The 18,723-nt window shown below is 40.1% G+C and overlaps 1 protein-coding gene across 1 annotated transcript in view; it reads right to left on the bottom strand.

Annotated features, from left to right (window-relative positions):
* The window catches only part of KY (kyphoscoliosis peptidase), a gene marked incomplete at its 5' end in the record, with an annotated part of 88,674 nt that overhangs the window by 30,309 nt on the left and 39,642 nt on the right, over window positions 1-18,723 (bottom strand). The window contains one exon of the mRNA XM_033957768.1: window positions 16,001-16,118. Within this exon, the coding sequence (XP_033813659.1) occupies window positions 16,001-16,118 (118 nt within the window). The remainder of the gene's footprint in view (window positions 1-16,000; window positions 16,119-18,723) is intronic.

Raw genomic sequence — 18,723 nt, 5'->3', positions numbered from 1 at the left:
ACTATCCCATTCCTATAAGCTGTGCCTTAACTAAACAAGCCTCGAACACTTATGATTTTAAAGTGTTTATGACTTGTACAAATAAGGATAGAGTTTGCAGGAATGAAAAAAGGATAGGAAAATAATTTTCCGGTATGGGATGGGAAAATAAGTTCCCGTGGGAACGGGGGAAAATTTGTCCCCATGTCATTCTCTACCAGCAATCTCAGGAAAGAAGAATTTAAAGGGACCAAACCCTGTTTCCTAAGTATGTCTCTAGCCATCTTACCTGGCAGTTTCTTAGGCAAACTATTGCCAGATATTATATTTACACAGATGACATCTTACTAGTATCAATCCAAAATCAGTATGCCCCCAATCTATCTTCTTTGCAGGCATGTCTTAATATTGACACCTGGGCCACTGAGAATAAGTTAGTGCTTAATCCTCAAAAGACAGTCGGGCTTTGAGTAAGTAGTACTCCATCTGTTCCCACAGTTGTCCCTTCTTTATGCTCTATACCAGGGGTAGGGAACTCTGGTCCTCGAGAGCCGTATTCCAATCGAGTTTTCAGGTTTTCCCCAATGAATATACATTGAAAGCAGTGCATTCAAATAGATCTCATGCATATTCATTGGAGAAATCCTGAAAACACGACTGGAATACGGCTCTCGAGGACCGGAGTTCCCTACCCCTGCTCTATACCAATAAGACTAGTCAACACCTTGAAGTATTTAGGGGTTCAAACTGACACTGCTCTGTCTTTTTACTCACATATTTAATTTGTAGTAAAACCATGTTTTTATTCATTGCATTAGATCCATTCTATTTATCCCTTCATTGATACCCCAAGTTGTGCATCAATTCTCTTTGCTTTAGTAGCATCTAAACTCAACCACTGCAATATCATCTACATTGGTATCCCAGCATTTTTACTAAGGAAATTACAGACAGTCCAAAATATAGCAATTAGGTTATTGACTCATGCCCATTACTTCAACCATGTTTCCCCACTTCTAAAAGAATACCATTAATTCCAGTTGGTCATACACTTCATATGAAGGAAATATATGAAACAACTTTTGAGGTGCATAAATTATGACCAGCATCAGTGGCAGATTTATGGCAACTTGAAGGTTGTTGCTCTCTTGCTTGGTCTGCAGACTAGATGCAAATTCTGTTGTTTTCTCCATGAACGAAATAGTCTTACAAGAGATTCCCACTACAGCAAAAGAAAATGGCTGTCCAGACAATCATTGAATCCTGGGAGGAAAAATGTTCAGCATTTACCACTTGTTGAATCAAAGATTTTGTCATCACCCTTACACATCAATCTAGGTCTAATGATGTATTTTGTCAAGGCCATAGACAAACGAAAAGGAGTTGCAAGGTAAGATAAGAACATAAGAATAACCTTACTGGGTCAGACCAATGGTCCATCAAGCCCTCTAGCCCGTTCTCACGGTGGCCAATCCAGGTCCCTAGTACTAGGAGTAGCAACATTCCATGCTACCGATCCAGGGCAAGCAGTGGCTTCCTCCATGTCTTTCTCAATAACAGACTATGGACTTTTCCTCCAGGAATTTGTCCAAACCTTTCTTAAAAACAGCTACGCTATCTGCTCTTACCATAACCTCTGGCAACGCATTCTAGAGCTTAACTATTCTCTGAGTGGAAAAAATATTTCCTCCTATTGGTTTTAAAAGTATTTCTCTGTAACTTCGAGTGTCCCTTAGTCTTTATAATTTTTGACGGACTGAAAAATTGATCCACTTTTACCTGTTCTACTCCTCTCAGGATTTTGTAGATTTCAATCATATCTCCCCTCAGCCATCTCTTTTCTTAGCTGAAGATCCCTAACCTTTTAAGTCTTTCTTCATATGAGAGGAGTTCCATCCCCTTCATCATCTTGGTCACACTTTTTTGAACCTTTTCTAGTGCCACCATATCTTTCTTGAGATAAAGAGACCAGAATTGAACGCAATACTCTATGTGAGCCTTCCAGTTAGCGGCAACACATTTTGAGAAGGATGAAGAATAGTATTGCCACAGATTTTAAAAAGTCCTTGAAAGATGTAATTCTTTATTAACAACACAACATGGTCACATTTCACCCTCAGTTTTCATCAGAGGTCCAGTATATTAAAATAATCTTGTAGGGATACTGAGATTTACCGTAATAGTATAAAACAGCAATGTTTTTTTGTCTGTCAAATTGTGGACTTAGGATTATTTTCATTGGTTACCTCTGTGTAGTACTGATATGCATTGATATAGCATGATTTCACCTGCTGGCAAATGATTCACAATCAGATTGGAGGCCATTTTTATTTTTATTCCATTACATTCTACTGCTCAGAATCCTCATTTTCAATAGTGAAATCCAGGCAGGACTACAAGTAGCACAGCACATTTCAAAAGGAATTTAAAAATTATAGGTCTTATTCATGAACACTCAAACCTTAAACATATATGACTTGGACCTTTATTTTTCTACAGCTGTGGCCTCCTGGAGTGGGGGAAGAGTGTGGTGCAGTGGTCAAAGCTATAGCCACAGCACCTTGAGGTTGTAGGTCCAAATCCACACTGTTCCTTGTGACTCTGGGTAAGTCACTTAGGGGCAAATTCTATAAGAAACAGCCAAAAGGTAGGCACCTATATAGGCATCGTTCAACGCAATTCAAGTAAAATTTGGTGCTGTTTAGTGAATTGCGCTGAGCAGCACCTATTTGGGCACCTATTTTGAAGGCGCTCAATAAATAGGCTACCTCTAGGCATGCTTAAGCGCTCACATGGACGCCTAACAACTAAAAGTTAGGCGCCCATGTGAGCGCTTAAGCACGCTTAAGAGCAGCGATTCTGTAACAGGGTGCCTAACACGAAGCCACACTCACACCTAACACACATAGCACCTACTTTTTTAAAGGCCACCTATATTTTTAGAGGCACCTTGTTACAGAATCGCTTTTTCTTGATAGGCACCTAAGTTTCAATTATTACTGATTTAAAAAGCTTAATTGGGCTTGTTGTTCAATTTAGATAGGTGCCTATCTTGTTGGGTGCCTCCAAAATAGCTGCCTAACATTAGGCACTGGTTACAGAATTTGGGCCTAAATCCTCCCATTGTACATTAGATAGATTGTGAGCCCACCAGGATAGACAGGGAAAAATGCTTGAGTACCTGAATAAATTCATGTAAACCATTCTGAGTTCCCCTGGGAGAACAGTATAGAAAATTGAATAAATAAATGAGAGAGAATATTGGTAATGATTCTCATTGTGGATTTGTGGCATTATTTAAAAAAACCTTGATTTTGTGGGTAAAGAACTTCAAATACTAACCCTGTAAACATTCAGCAAAGAGGCTGGGAATGAGCATTTTATAATCATATAAATCACCAGATATTACTTTAAAATAATAGAAAACTAAATGGGCAGCTGTAAAGAGAATAGAACATGAAGGAAGTTATAGGAGAATGAGAGAGAAATATTGATATGTATTCTCTATAATAAAACCCTAAGCGTGCATGCGCACTTACGATGCCATGATCCCTGCCACCGTGATATGTGCTTCCGTGCCGCACATGCGCACTGCCTGCCTTCTGCCCCGATCTCCGATGCCGGCTGACTTCCTGTGCTGCCGCTGCTGGGACGCCTCTTCTCACTCCCGGACCAGCAAACGCAGCAGCCGCGGTTTCATCTTGCAGCCACAGGGCATTTGCTAGGCCAGCCCACTTCGATAATGCGAGGTGGGCCAGCCTAGAAAAAGCCCCGAGGCTACCCGGGCTAGCGGATGCTGGACAGGGAGAGCAGAGAAAGGAGAAGGGGTACTACTGAACAAGGGGAGCAGGGAAAGGGTGCTGCCGGACAGGGGTGGAGGTAAAAGGAAGGGAGAAGGCCTGCTGCTGGACAGGGGGAAGTAAAATGAAGGGAGAAGGGCTGCTTCTGGACAGGGGGAGCAGTGAAAGGGTGCTGCTGGACAAGTATTGATGGACAGGGGGAGCAAAGAAGAGGTGCTGCTGGACAGGGGAGAGATAAAATGAAGGGAGAAGGGCTGCTGCTGGACAGGGGGGGAGTGAAGGGGTGCTGCTGGACAGGGGGAGCAGGCAAGAGGTGATGGTGGACAGCCGAGGAAAGAGAGAGACAGAAAGAAAGACAGACAGCGGCCAAGGAGAGAGAAAGAAGACAGACACACACATCTATTCTAGCATCTGTTAATGTAACGGGCTTAAAGACTAGTAATAAAATATTTTTCTATCAAATGTAATTCCATAGAAACTTATCCACTGCCAGTTATCCCTGCAAATGTATCAAAAGTGTCTTTGTGGAGAGAAGGTAAAGCAATCAGGTGTGCAGGTGATATTCTCATCCATCCTCCCTGTAGAGGGTAAGGGCCAAGTCAGAGAAGCACACATCCTGGAGAAGAATGCGTGGCTATGTGGATGGTGTTACCAAGAGCGTTTTGGCTTCCTAGAACATGGGATGATTTTCCAAGGGCTGCTGAGCAAGGATGTTATACATATATCAAAGAAGGGAAGCAGTGTCTTTGATGGCAGGCTAGCTAATCTACTGAAGAGGGCTTTAAACTAGAAGTGATGGGGCAGGGTGATTGTTATGCAGATGGCCAGGGGGGTAACTGAAACTCTGCATACTACTGATATGTCTCCTCAAGTCTGCTTATCTGATCTGGGTGTTGCCAAGATAATTTCAAAGGTTTCCACAACCTTTGTGACCTGGGAGTTGCCCAAACAGCATCAAAAGGACAGATGGAAAACTGGTCTCTATAACACCTCCTTGATTACATCAAAAGGACTGGCCAGCGGGGTAACTGAAATCCACAAAGTCTGCTTCTCTGGCATCCTGACTTCCTTTTGCCTGCGTGTCTCTCAAATAACATCAGTAAAGCCAGATGGGAAAACCAGTCTCTGCAAACACCTCCTGGGTAACATCAAAAGGACAGGGAAACCAAACAAGTATCTGCTATCTTGACCTCCTTGACCTAGGTGTTGTCAAAACAGAGAACAAAAGAGCAAGACCAGCTGTTTATGCTTTACTAAGAACCCAGCAGCTTTTCCAGCTTTTCACCCAATATAAAAGACGGGACTTGCCTCTAACCTTTGAATCCATGACGTCTGGAGGGAGAATCCAATACGTCTAAAGGGACAGTCCTTTGGTCCACCCATCTATCTATTGCAAGGATTCCCAATTGTGAAGATGGTCATTATATGGGGTCAAGGTGATGCTATTTTATATTTAATTCTTATATATGTATAATAAAGTGTTATTGTTTATGCTTTATATTGTCTGTGTGCTTTTCTGAGTGTCACTGATCATCCCATTTGACAGAAATAAGTGGCGGAACAAATTGGTACCAGAAGTGGGGTTGATCAATGTGGTCAAAAAAGCACCAGATGAAACAAGGGGTTGAGGAGCAGGCTCCCAATCCCTCCATTCCGAATGGGAATGACAGTATAGGTAAATTAATGGCCACTGAGTGGTCTATAGAAGCAGGATTATGTGAGTCCTGTACTTTTGGAAGTGGGGATCCACATGAATTATGTGCCTCCTTAAAAAAAGATGAAAATCTCAAAAGGAGAAGAGCAAGAAGGAATTTCTAGACAAGGAAGGATGATTTTGTCAGACTGGAGGAATTTGCATGAAGCTAAACAGGAATTACAATTGAAATTAGGAGAGCTTGGAAAGAAAAGGTGTAATCAACAGCATGCCATTAAAATACTACAATGTCAGAATAAGTTGTTAATGGATAAGGTAGACACCTATCAAAATGTAACAGAATATAAATATAAGAAACGGAGGCGGAAAGTGAGTTACAGAAAAGTTAAAATCTTAATTTATCATCTGCCGGATGACTGGAATCCAAACAAACGGGATGGGGATATTTGGGATTCAAATTATAATAACAGTGAGGAGGATATATGTGTTGAAGGAGAACAGGCAGAAAGTTTAGAAGCAGAGCCTGTGAGGAGACAAAGATTACAGGGAAGTCTGCAAACAGGAGAAAATCTAACTAGAAATAATGTTATGGAGGATGTTACTCCACATGAAATCATGGATACGATGGCACGCTTTACACAGCAGCCTGGGGGACCACTAATACAATGGGTAATTTGGGTGCAGGAGCTGGGCGCAGCAGGGATTATGTTGGATGCCACAGATGCCCCTAAATTTGTTCAAATTAGTCAAGAAGTAGCAGTACAAAATGCATTACGGGAGGATCCTTATCCTGCAAAAAATTCCCAATGGTCTTTATTAGAGATAATTAGTAGGGGTGTCACGAAGCGATATCCACTTGAATCTGATTGGCCCTCAAATGATAAAATTTGGTATACATTAAAGGATGCTCAAATGAAAATTAAGGAGGAGACGATGAAGGTAGCCTTAGTAATAGGTCACGCTGACACATATATGTCATTACCTTTTACAGTGTCCATGAGAAATAAAATTATCAAGTATGCTGCACCAGCATACAAACAGGAAATGATAACTTTGTTGATCAATCAAATAGACAGGACTATTTTGGAAGCCTTAGAAGCGGTCCGACAGTTAGGAGATCGGGGGGACTGGGGACCTCAAAATACTTTTGATAAAAAGAGAAAAGGACAATCCAATTCAAACAGGGCTAAGCGGGTGTCTCGGAGGAATATGTTTTTGGCATTAATAAAAGATGGTGTAAAGAGGGAAGAAATAGATAGAAAAGATACAGGGACATTATGGGGAATGTACAAAAGTAGAGGACTGGGAAAGAAATCTATGTCTCAAGCACAAATGAACAAAGGAGAGAGGGAGGATATTTTGGTGCCAACGGCTCCTCCTGAGGAAACTGCTTCCATTCTTTATCCTGATTTAAAAGGGTGAAAGTGTTGGGAGGATCAATAATGTGAATGCCGAGCCTCAGTGTTTGCCTGGACCAAATTAGAACAGCGTCCGCAGGTAGAGATAAATATTTAGTAGAAATCTGGGGAGCAAAAGGTACAAGCTGTAGTGAACACTGGGGTGGAGGAATATAAATATCAGAATTGGGGGGAAAATTATACAAGCAGGAAGAAAAAAAAATTACAAATTTTAAAATTGTACAATTTGGGAATATACTGTATTAATATATGGGATTCCTTAAAATATAATAGGGCTAGATATCCTAAAAGGGTTAACATTACAGCTTTCCGATGGAATCTATAGTTTTGGTAAATTGCCAGACATTCCTATGAGAACCAATGCATTTTTTACTATTCCTATAGTGGAGCAATGTCCAGAACAATTTGCATTCACTTGGCAAGGGAGGCAATATACATCTACCAAACTACCACAAAAATACTTACATAGTCCCACTTCCTATCACAAGATTATAGCAGAAAGTGGGCAAAAGGATGCCGAGAGGTGATAGAGAAAGTTAAACAGAAAATTGTAAACTTCCCTTCTCCCCAAAGTAAAAAACAGACTTGGGCCTTTTTGGATTCTGGAGGCAACATATTTCGCATCTGGGGTAACATATGGGGTAGGTTGGACAATAAAAAAGTAGAAATATTGCTAAGTGACCTTTATAAAGTATAAAGTTTTGTTAGATAGTATAAGGAAGTTGCACTCCAAGTGATTTTACAAATGTGTCTTTTACCTCAAACACTAACATTGTGAACCACTGTACCTGCACGTAAACTTCTCTTGTATGTTTTATAGATGAAAAAGTCCCTGCTTGCATTCTCTTATAATTGTGTGACAGAGCTTTGAAATGGAAGAAGAAAGAAAGGAGACCAGCAAGAACTTAAGTTTCTATCTCTCTTTCTTTTAGAAGCCTAGTATCCAGACATGGTCAGGAGAACCAATTTCACTGTGCTATATTTAAAATACTTCCAGCACTGTGACCTGATAGTGGGAATCCAATGGATACCAAATTTGTTTATGACTCTTTTGATTAATAGTGTGCTTATTTACAGATTTAATTCAACCCTGAATCATTACCGATGGAAGAAAGCATGCCGGAGCTCTGTGTTTGTCTGTTTCTGTTATGTGTTGTCTGTTTTAGTTTATGGGGTACCCCAACATCGCACATTGGCCATTTCCAGAGTTTATTCCACCCCTTCTATTAGTCTAAATGGTACCATATCCCTTTCCAAAAAAAAGATTCCCCCACTTACAAGAAAGTATCTTATGAAAACCATGCTCACAATGATTTTATGCTATGGCTCATACAGCCCAATGATAATTTAGTTAGGGGTTATATTATAAGAGGATATCTGAAGAGAAAAAATTAGAAAGCTTTATACCTGGTACAATGGTGTTCATTGGTATTTGATATTTGCTCTTTATTTAACTTACCAGGTATAAACAGTGCAGTGCACATCTCGGACATAAGTTATTTTGGTATTACAATCAGTACGTGTGTATGGTCTCTCTTAAATGACATAATAATTATGTCCAGAACATAAAAAGGTATTTTCTGAATGTCCTACAGAATACCTTTAAGTGCATTAGTGTTGTTTCTCTTATCTCAAACAAATACTACCTTACACACCAGTATGGTGTCACATGTTATCACATTCTGTACATAAAGTGGTTTTTCTTTTTTTTTTTCCTTCTCGTTTACCACTAGGGGTGTTTAATGTAACTAAAGCATTGAAGCTAAACAGTCATGATGAAATATTTTCCTTGGAAAATCACGTACTGAGAAATGTTATTCCATATAGACTTTCATCCCTTTGTGATAGAATTGGTCAGCTCTGCTCTCTTATTCTTATGATTTGGCTAACATGCTGGGTTAAGAGAAAATTTCACCAGATCAAGAAGATGATGACACGCAACCAGACATACAGTGCCTTGCCGTGACGCTATTATGTGGCACCGACTTGGGAATAGAAGTGAGCCTATATCCTGCCACTTCACATTAGGGCTGGTCTCTGGGGGTGGTGCACGTGAATCTTACGTGAGTGAAGGCATGTGAGTGGCATAACAAGCCTATTGAAACTGGAGCATAGCCAGACCCTAACCAAAGCTGCTAAGAAAAACGGGATACCAGATAACTGCAGTGATCGATGGTGAATATGATGCTACCCTAAATGTATGTAAGCCATGAGTAAAGCACAAATATAATATTAATAAGATTATTAATTTCCATGATTCCCTATACGTGATACTTTCAAGTAAAAGGCCTAATTAGCAAGAAATATTAGGGAATGCAAGAATACCAGGTTTAGAATATAAGGAAATAATTTATGAATGGAAAATTAATTTTTTCATTTTACCTAAATGTATAACCTGAGGTATAGTAAATACTATTGTTTCTGAAATACTGGCTGGCAAACAAGCATATTTTGGCTCCAGAGTAGCAGATGTATTTAGATGGGAAGGTGAAATGGGTGCCAAATACTATACATAATTATGAACTAACACTACGATACATGTCGTCAATGATATCACAAAGAATTAACTTTATCTCATTGATTTAAAACCACATCACATTCTGTACCCTTAGATAGAAAATGGTGTAATGTTGAAATGAAATAATGTGTCCTTTTACGGTGATGCCTTTGACATTGGGACCCCAATTAGGGTTTCCCACTTATCATGGGCAACAAATAAATGAATAAAATAAAACAAACGTGTCATTCTATGACAATTTGTGCCAATGGAACATTCCACTGCAAGGTTATACCTTTATCACATAAAAATGTTTTTGTTGCTAGCAGTACTGTTAAACTTGTGATTCATGCTATTCAAGCTCCCTTTTTCAGTATGTGTATATCAAATGTAAATATTAATTTTTCTTTTGCCGATGTATTTTATTGCCATCTATAAAGAAAGCAATGCAAAATATAGCAATCCTAAATAAAGCAAATCAGAAATGTACTTGCATTCTATGACAGATCACATTGAAGCTACCACTGCACACCCTTGGTGGAATGCTTTTACTAGAGGGAGGGCTACGGCACAAAAGGTGTTTCTTCACTCCTTAATCTATATTTGTTTAGTTATTCTTATGTTAATATTTCTTAATTGTGGGTTTACCTATTGTGTAAACAAACGGACACTCTCTCCCTTTATTCGGATGACTTTTTATTTGGAGGTGCAGACTTAAGGATCCAGGGGTGGACTGTTATGCAGATGGCCAGGGGGGTAACTGAAACTCTGCATACTACTGATATGTCTCCTCAAGTCTGCTTATCTGATCTGGGTGTTGCCAAGACAACTTCAAAGGTTTCCACAACCTTTGTGACCTGGGAGTTGCCCAAACAGCATCAAAAGGACAGATGGAAAACCGGTCTCTATAACACCTCCTTGATTACATCAAAAGGACTGGCCAGGGGGGGTAACTGAAATCCACAAAGTCTGCTTCTCTGGCATCCTGACTTCCTTTTGCCTGCGTGTCTCTCAAATAACATCAGTAAAGCCAGATGGGAAAACCAGTCTCTGCAAACACCTCCTGGGTAACATCAAAAGGACAGGGAAACCAAACAAGTATCTGCTATCTTGACCTCCTTGACCTAGGTGTTGTCAAAACAGAGAACAAAAGAGCAAGACCAGCTGTTTATGCTTTACTAAGAACCCAGCAGCTTTTCCAGCTTTTCACCCAATATAAAAGACGGGACTTGCCTCTAACCTTAGAATCCAAGACGTCTCCAGGGATACAGAATCAAAGACGCCTAAAAGGGACAGTCTCCCGTGTCTACTCGCCTATCTATTGAGGGGTTCCCAATTGTGAAGGTAGAGTGTTTGCCTGAGATACGGTGATGCTAATTTATATATATGTATAATAAAGTGTGATTGTTTATGCTTTATATTGTCTGTGTGCTTTTCTGAGTGTCACTGATCATCCCATTTGACAGAAATAAGTGGCGGAACAGTGATCAAAGCCCCCAGGTGAGTATAAGCCCTCAGGTAAGTAAATCACCAAACAGATGGGAAAAGGGGGCAATATATGGAAAGCTGTATAAAGTATACTAATGCTCGAAGTATGGGAAACAAGATTCTGGATCTAGAAGCTGTGATGGAAGAAGATGAGTTGGATGTAGTGGCGATCACAAACGTGGTTCATGGAGAACCATGACTGGGATGTAGTTATACCAGGCTATAATCTGTTCAGGAAAGACAGGGTAGGAAGAAAAGGAGGGGGAGTAGGATTATATAAACCAGTGTTCTTCAACCACCGGTCCATGGACCGGTGCCGGTCCACAGAAATTTCCTGCCGGTCCACAGGGCCGGCATGTGAATCAGGCCCAAAACTGTGTTCTTCAACTGCCGGTCCGCGGTGCGATTGATGCGTTGTTAATAAGATTATATTGTGTGTATATATGAAAAATGAATGGAAAAAATAGTGTTACAATTAGGACTATGGGGGCAGGTTCTGGGGTGGAGATTAGGTAGAGATGAGCAGGGTATGGCCCATGACTTAGCCCGGTGTTCTTCAACCGCCGGTCCACAAAATAATTCTTTTATTTCAGCCGGTCCATAGGTGTAAAAAGGTTGAAGAATACTGATATAAACCATAAACCATATGTTAAAGATCATATTAAAGCCACACAATTGCAGGATCTGCAGGGCAAGAAAGAGGCACTGTGGATCAATTTGAAAAGAGGGAATGGTAAATATAATTACATTAGTGTGATATACAAGCTTCCTTCAAAGACAGAAGAAGTGGACAGAGATTTAATAGCAGACATTCAGAATATATCTTGTGACAGGGATCCGGCTAGGCCTAATAAAGCCAAGGGAAAAGCTCCTGTAAGTATCACTAAAGTTCCAGTGACTAAGTGGAAGAAACATCCTGGGTATAGTGGAAATCCTGTGCACAATGTCAAGAGTAAGCCTGCCCCTTTAAAAGTTCACAGAGCTCAGGCAGGAACTAGAAGGACCGGGCTCTTTAAGAGTTTAGCTGACTCTGCTGTTAGGGGGCGTGGTTGCTGGCCGAGTCTCCCTTTTTCTGAGCTTCCCTCGTCAGAAGGAGAGGAGAGGCAGCTGGGACTGGAAGCTGAGGAAAAGCTGAGAAGGAAGTCAGCTAGAGCAGCTAACTTATGGCCAGCACAGGAAGGTTCTCACATGGAGTAGGAAATGGAAAACCCTGAAGTACAGTCTGAGGTTTGTGATATGGACTGGCTGGAGAACAATGCTATGTCTCATGGGGAAGAGCACCCAATGGAATGGGAGTAGGTTTGGAAAGCCTGAATTTTCTTTTCCTTTGTGAAGGGGTATTTTCTTTTTGGAGTTTTGTGTTGTGAAAGTATTTTTATACACTGTTTTGAACCTGGGCTGGAAGCTGCAGAATTTACCTTGAGCTTAGATGATTGGAAAGAGTGGCAACACCTGTAGGAGAACCGGCCTCTCTGCTCCTGCTATTAGGGGGAGCTGCTGTTCAAGGTTACTTCAAACCAGCTTTAGAGCTAGTACTGGTAAAAGCCTTATATCCTAAACTATTACCAGAGGCATGAACTGTTCTATCTTACCTTGAAGGTGGCATCTAGGATAAACTGTATTTTGTGTTATTATTGTTTTGAACTTATCTCTGAAAGCACAGCCGGTGCTGGGATTAGAACTTGTGTGTATGAGAAAAGAAGCAGCAGAGAAAACTGGAATGTTTGGTTTTTGTATTGATACCAAATTTTGACCTTTTTGTTTGGAACTTTCATTGATGTTCAATAAAAGTGTAATATTTGGACAAACCAGGCCATTTTGGTGTGCAATTTATGGGAGACACCAGGCAAGCTGTGTTCCACCACCTTTACGCTCGCACCAAGACTAGGATTCTGTGGAGCTACTAGGCCTCGCCAGGATCCCGGTCCCACAATCTATAAAAGTGGAAGTTTTACCAATGGGTGATTTTAACATGCCAGATGTTGATTTGAGGTATCCCTATTGCGGGGTCTTCTAGAAATAGAGAGATCCTGTATTCTCTACAAGGAGAACTGTTCCTGCAGTTGGTAATAGAACCCACATGGGCTTGGGTCATACTGGACTTAATGCTTATAAACGGGGAAAGTGTTTCTGATGAACGCTGTACCTTCAAGGCCCTGGTCCTCGCTTTTAAAACCTTCCATGAAACGATTTCCATACTACATGAAAACTAAACTACAAATCTACTTCCCAAAGCGACCACTGAAGTCCCAAAGGAGAAAACCGACTGACCATTGCTCCTGTCCACTCCCTCAAAACTGAAACTGCCCGCAAACGCTCCCACTCACATTTCATACCCAAACTTTGGCACACAATTCCTCCATCTGTCAGATTACTAGATGGACTCTGGAACTTTAGGAAGGCCGTGAAAACCTTCCTCTTTACTAACCCAGCTCCTTAAAGTCATTCACCTAGAAATGCCACTCAGTCAACACACCTACGCCACCTAATCTCACCAGATGCTGCTTAGTGCATATATTGTAAATTATTGTCATGTCTACATTGTAATTTATGTAAATTATGTCATCTCTGTTCTGTCTGGATTATTATGGATGTACTTTGTAATCCGTTCTAGGCTCCTTTGGGAGGAAGGGCTAAAAAATTGAATAAATAAATAAATGTTACCATGGGTGATCATTTGGCATCCAGTGATTACTGCATGATATGGTTTACTATTAAGACGGGTATAGAGAGGGTTCATTCAAAAGTAAAGGTTCAGATGGGGGATTACGTCAAGGAAATGTCTGGATGGGAATGTCTGGAAGGAGTAGAAATGAAGTGGGCAAAACTGAAAGGAGTTATTGTAAGGGCGACAAACCTTTTTGTGAGGCAAGTAAGTAAGAGGAAAAGAAAGCCGCTTTGGTTCTCAAAATAGTAGCTACGAAGGTAAGGAATAAGAGGTTAGTTTTTATAAACTACAAAAGATCGCAGAAAGAAGACAGGCAGAAATATCTGGTTAAGTTAAGAGAGGCTGGTCAAGTAGTCAGGAAAGTAAAGATACAAATGGAAGAAAAAAATAGCTGACAGTAAAATGGGGAGACAAGACATTTTTTAGATATATCAGTGATCGGAAGAAGTGCAAAAGTGGCATTGTGAGACTTAAAAGTGAAGGGAAGGAATATGTTGAAGCTGATTTTAAAAAAGGCTGATTTGCTTAACAAATATTTCTGTTCTGTGTTCATGGCTGAAGCACTGGGAGCAGGACCGCAGAAGACAAATGCGAATAGGGATGGAGGAGTGGTAGACCATGATCAGTTTTCAGAGGGTTGTGTTCATGAGGAGCTAGCTAAATTAAAGGTAGACAAAGTGATGGGGCTGGTTGGTGTACATTCAAGGGTGCTGAAGGAACTTAGGGAAGTACTGTGGCTCCGCTGAATGACCTTTTCAATGCTTCTCTAGAGTCAGGAGTGGTACCTGAGAACTGGAGACGTGTGGATGTGGTTCCTCTACACAACACTGGAAGGCAGAAGTAGGGAATTACAGTCCAGTAAGTCTGACTTCTGTGGTAAGCAAATTAATGGAAATGCTTTTAAAACAGAGAATGGTGAAGTTTCTGGAATCCGGTGGATTACAGGACTGGAGGCAACATGGATTCATATAGATGTAGGACTTATCAGACAAATCTGATCAGTTTCTTTGACTGGGTGACCAGAGAATTGGGTAGAAGGTGTGCGCTAGATGTGGTGTATTTAGATTTTAGCAAAGCCTTTGATAGTGTTCCACACAGACATCTAATAAATAAACTGAGTGCCCTCTGTATGGGCCCCAAAATGATGGGCCAGGTCAAGAACTGATTGAGTGGAAGATGACAGAGGGTAGTGATTAACAGAGATCACTCTGAGGAAAGGGATGTTCCCAGTGGTGTGCCTCAAGGTTCTGCTCTTGAGCCTATTCTTTTTAACATTTTTATAAGTGATATTGTTGAAGGCCTCTTTGTCAATGATATCAAAATCTGCAATAGAGTAGATACCCCAGATGGTGTGCATGACAGAAGAGCGGAACTTTGGTGTGATTATATGTGATAATCTTAAGGTGGCCAAGCAGGTTGAAAAGGTGACTGTGAAAACTAGAAAGATGCTAGGGTGCATAGGAAAAGGTATGGCCAGTAGGAAAAAGGAGGTATTGATGCCCCTGTATAAGACTCTGGTGAGACCTCATTTAGAATATTGTGTACAATTCTGGAGACCACACCTTCAAAAGATATAAAAAGGATGGGTTAGTCCAGAGGAAGGCTACTAAAATGGTGCGTGGTCTTCATCATAAGGAGTATGGGGACACACTTAAAGATCTCAATATGTATACTTTAGAGGAAAGGCGGGAGAGGGGAGATATAATAGAGATGTTTAAACATCTATGTGGTGTAAATGTGCATGAGTCGAGTCTCTTTCATTTGAAAGGAAGCTCTGAAATGAGAGGGTATAAGAGGAAGTTAAGAGGTGATAGGCACAGGAGTAATCAAAAGAAATACTTTTTTCCAGAAAGGGTGGTAGATGTGTAGCACAGTCTCCTGTAAGAAGTGGTAGAGACAGAGACTACGTCTGAATTCAAGAAGGCGTGGGATAGGTACATGGGATCTCATAGAGAAAAGAAGAGATAATGGTTATTGCAGATGGACAGACTAGATGGGCCATTTGGTCTTTATCTGCCATCATGTTTCTATGTTTCCAGTATTTAAATACTGAGGACAGCACTGACTTCAAATTGTAAGCTTGGTATTTAAATTTAGATCCAGATATTCAACACTAAGCCATTCTCAGATACTGGGGCTGAATATCTGTATACCCAGGAAGAGATACAGTTCAAGTTGTCCTAATTTGTCTGGATAGTTGTGCTAAATATCAGCAGTACCCAGATGACTTCTAGATCCAACGTAGCGTGACCCACAGACTGCTTCACCATTACCCAGAAAGTGGTGAGGCACTTAGACATGATTTTCAGAAGAATTATCTGGATAATGCCTCTAAAAATCACTGACTAGGCCCAATGAGCTCTAGTTATCCAGATAGGAAGTGCTACTTCCCAGATATATATCAGGCCCTTGCTTCCTACAATAAAAGCTTTAGGTTATAGTTAATGGAGAAACAGATTCAGCCCTGATGGCTAAATGCCATAAATTCTCATTTACCTGCACATTCTCTCAAAGAGCCCAGCATATCCATCACAAATACTCTTCCTAGACTGTAGCACATCAATTGGATTAGTTAATGCCTTTGCAATGTTGATAAAGCCTTCGATATCATATTCTAGGAAACAGAGAAAAAACTGTTACAAATGAATTCCCACTTTAAAGATTTTCTATCTCAGTAGTTGAAATGTAGGGTGAAAGTTTCTATTTCTAGTATTCTTGAAGTTATTATTCCAGACTCAGTCTCTCCAGAATTCTAAGATTCAATCTGAGTCCATTTATCTCCAGTACTTGTGTTATGCATTAATTCTAGGGTTATCTACTTTCATTTGTGAAAATTCCAAGCACTTCCTCTCTCTCTCCTACTCCCCCAACACCAAGGTCTTCCCCCCTTCGTTCCAAGGCATCTCTCCGCCACCTCCATCTGTCAATCCCCTAAAATTCTCTCCTCACTCCTTCCTTCCATCTCCACGGAGTCCTCTCCTCTTCTCTTCCTTCAAGGGTTCTTTTCTTCTATTGTCCTTTTCCTCAGGATCCTTTCTTCCTGAATTCTCTTTCCACCTTTCCCTCCCTCTGAGCTCTCTCCTCCTAGAAACTTCTATACTCTCAAGTTTCTCTCCTTAAATCTTTGCTCCCCACCTAAAATCATTTCCCTTCTGTCCTTCCTTCCTTCAGGGTTCTTTCTTGCTTACCACCACACAATGTAGAAAGAATCAGAACCACAAAGCCCTGTAGACTACAACAAGCTCACTGTGGATCCATGGCATACAGTTAAATTGCAATAAATAACTAAACCACACCTTATACATAACTGCCACATAGATCTCTCCAAATCTATATAAGGTAATTTTTTGCAGGGAAGGAAATGATTTTCAAGAATATGTCTCTATAGTATGTAAATATGATAATTTAATATCACCAATTCCTATGGATCCTATTTTGCAAGACACTGTTTGTGAGAAATATAGAATCAGCTGAGACTATGGAAGATGAATTGACATCATAATGCACTAAACTCAATAAAGGGTGCCGAAAAAAAAGCATGCTGAGCACTCAGCACTGGGATCTGCACACAGCTTTTACATGTGAGGATTTACCCCACCTAAAACCCATTCATAACTTAGACGCGGAAATGTAGAATTCTATAATACTGCATGCACCTTTAATAAACACACCTAACCTGCCGATGGCTATGCCCCCTTTTTAGTTGTAAGCTAAAAAATTTAACGTGCATTTTTATAGCGTAGCACCTAGCAAGATACATGCATAAATCCAAATTGTTGCCAACACAAATAATTGATTGTTAGTGCCCAATTACTGACGCTAATAGGCTCATTATTCAATTAAATTGTGTGAACAATTATGAGCACCATACATTGAATTTGGAAATGTATAAGGATGAGAAGATAGCACTACATAGATTACAAAAGAACAAGAATCTTGTAGTGAAACATGCAGATAAAGGTGGAGTGATAGTACTTCTTGATAAGCTCTATTATAAAAATGAAGTGTTGATGAGCCAAATGTAACAAATGAAGGACTAAATAAACAAAGGTTTTCTAATATATTGAAATAATTTTTGAATAAGGAACATCCAATGATACCAGTGATATAGTTTCTTCCAAAAGTACTTAAAACTGTGAACAAACCACCTGAAAGATCCGTGGAGGGCATTTTCAAAAGGACAAGTCAGAATTGGGACATTCTGCTCATAACATCCAAAAAAATACATCCATCTCACAGCCATTTTTGAACAGGAAAAGTTAGTGTTTCCTGTTTGAAAATATGTGAGAACATCCAAAATGAACAGCCATTTTGCAAACTGAAACATTCAAATTATGAATGCCAAAAACCAGAAACAAGGATGTCTGTCTGGCAGCATTGTTTCAAAAAAATGGCCACACAGAAATGCATGCAAAGCAGAAGGGAAGCCTAGTGGTCAGTGCAATGGATCAACCAGGGCACTCAGGATCAGTCTTGTTTGGTATGGTGCCTACTTATCAGTCCTCATGCTTTGAATGATATAAACCTAATAGGATTACTCAAGGGCAATTTGTTCATCCAACTATTAAATCTTGCCGATACTAGAGATTTTTGGATAAATTACTCGGTTTTCAGGCAGGTAAAATGAACTTATAGTTAAGTACCATCATTTCTCAGGCCCATTCATATATGGCTTTTAGGAAACTGCTAAAAACTGATTTGTTTGATAAATTTGTAAACTGATGTTTTAGAATCCTGATTGGTAAATAGTATATTATTCTTATAGTGTGTTTATTTTAGTTGATTTTAACGCATTTTTAATCAAATGTATTTTACTCACTGATTGTATAATTTTTATTGTATGTGAACCACCTAGAACTATGTGGTATGGCGGTATACAAAAATAAAATTATTATTATTATATTACTACTACTACTACAGAGTGGGCCACAGAAAAGTAGCCTGCCTCCAGTGATAGTATGACAAGATGAACGAGCAAGTGGATTGTTTTTATTCACTTACCCACAAGTTACAACAGATGGTGAAAGTGGTCCCCATTCACACCTATGCAACTTTGGGCACATCAGTTCATGTTGGCTGATATAGCTTGCACCTCTTCAACAGTGATGCTGCGAATAGTGTTTGTAATGTTTTCCTTGAGTTCATCCAGGGTATGTGGATTATTGGCATACACTTTCTGCTTTAAATTTCCCTACAGATAGCACATAGCCTTCCACAAT

Source organism: Geotrypetes seraphini, chromosome 9 (genome assembly GCF_902459505.1).
Source record: "Geotrypetes seraphini chromosome 9, aGeoSer1.1, whole genome shotgun sequence".
Taxonomy (NCBI): Eukaryota; Metazoa; Chordata; class Amphibia; order Gymnophiona; family Dermophiidae; genus Geotrypetes; species Geotrypetes seraphini.
The sequence above is the reverse complement of the archived record's forward strand: the minus strand, read 5'-3'. Positions and strand labels throughout refer to the sequence as shown.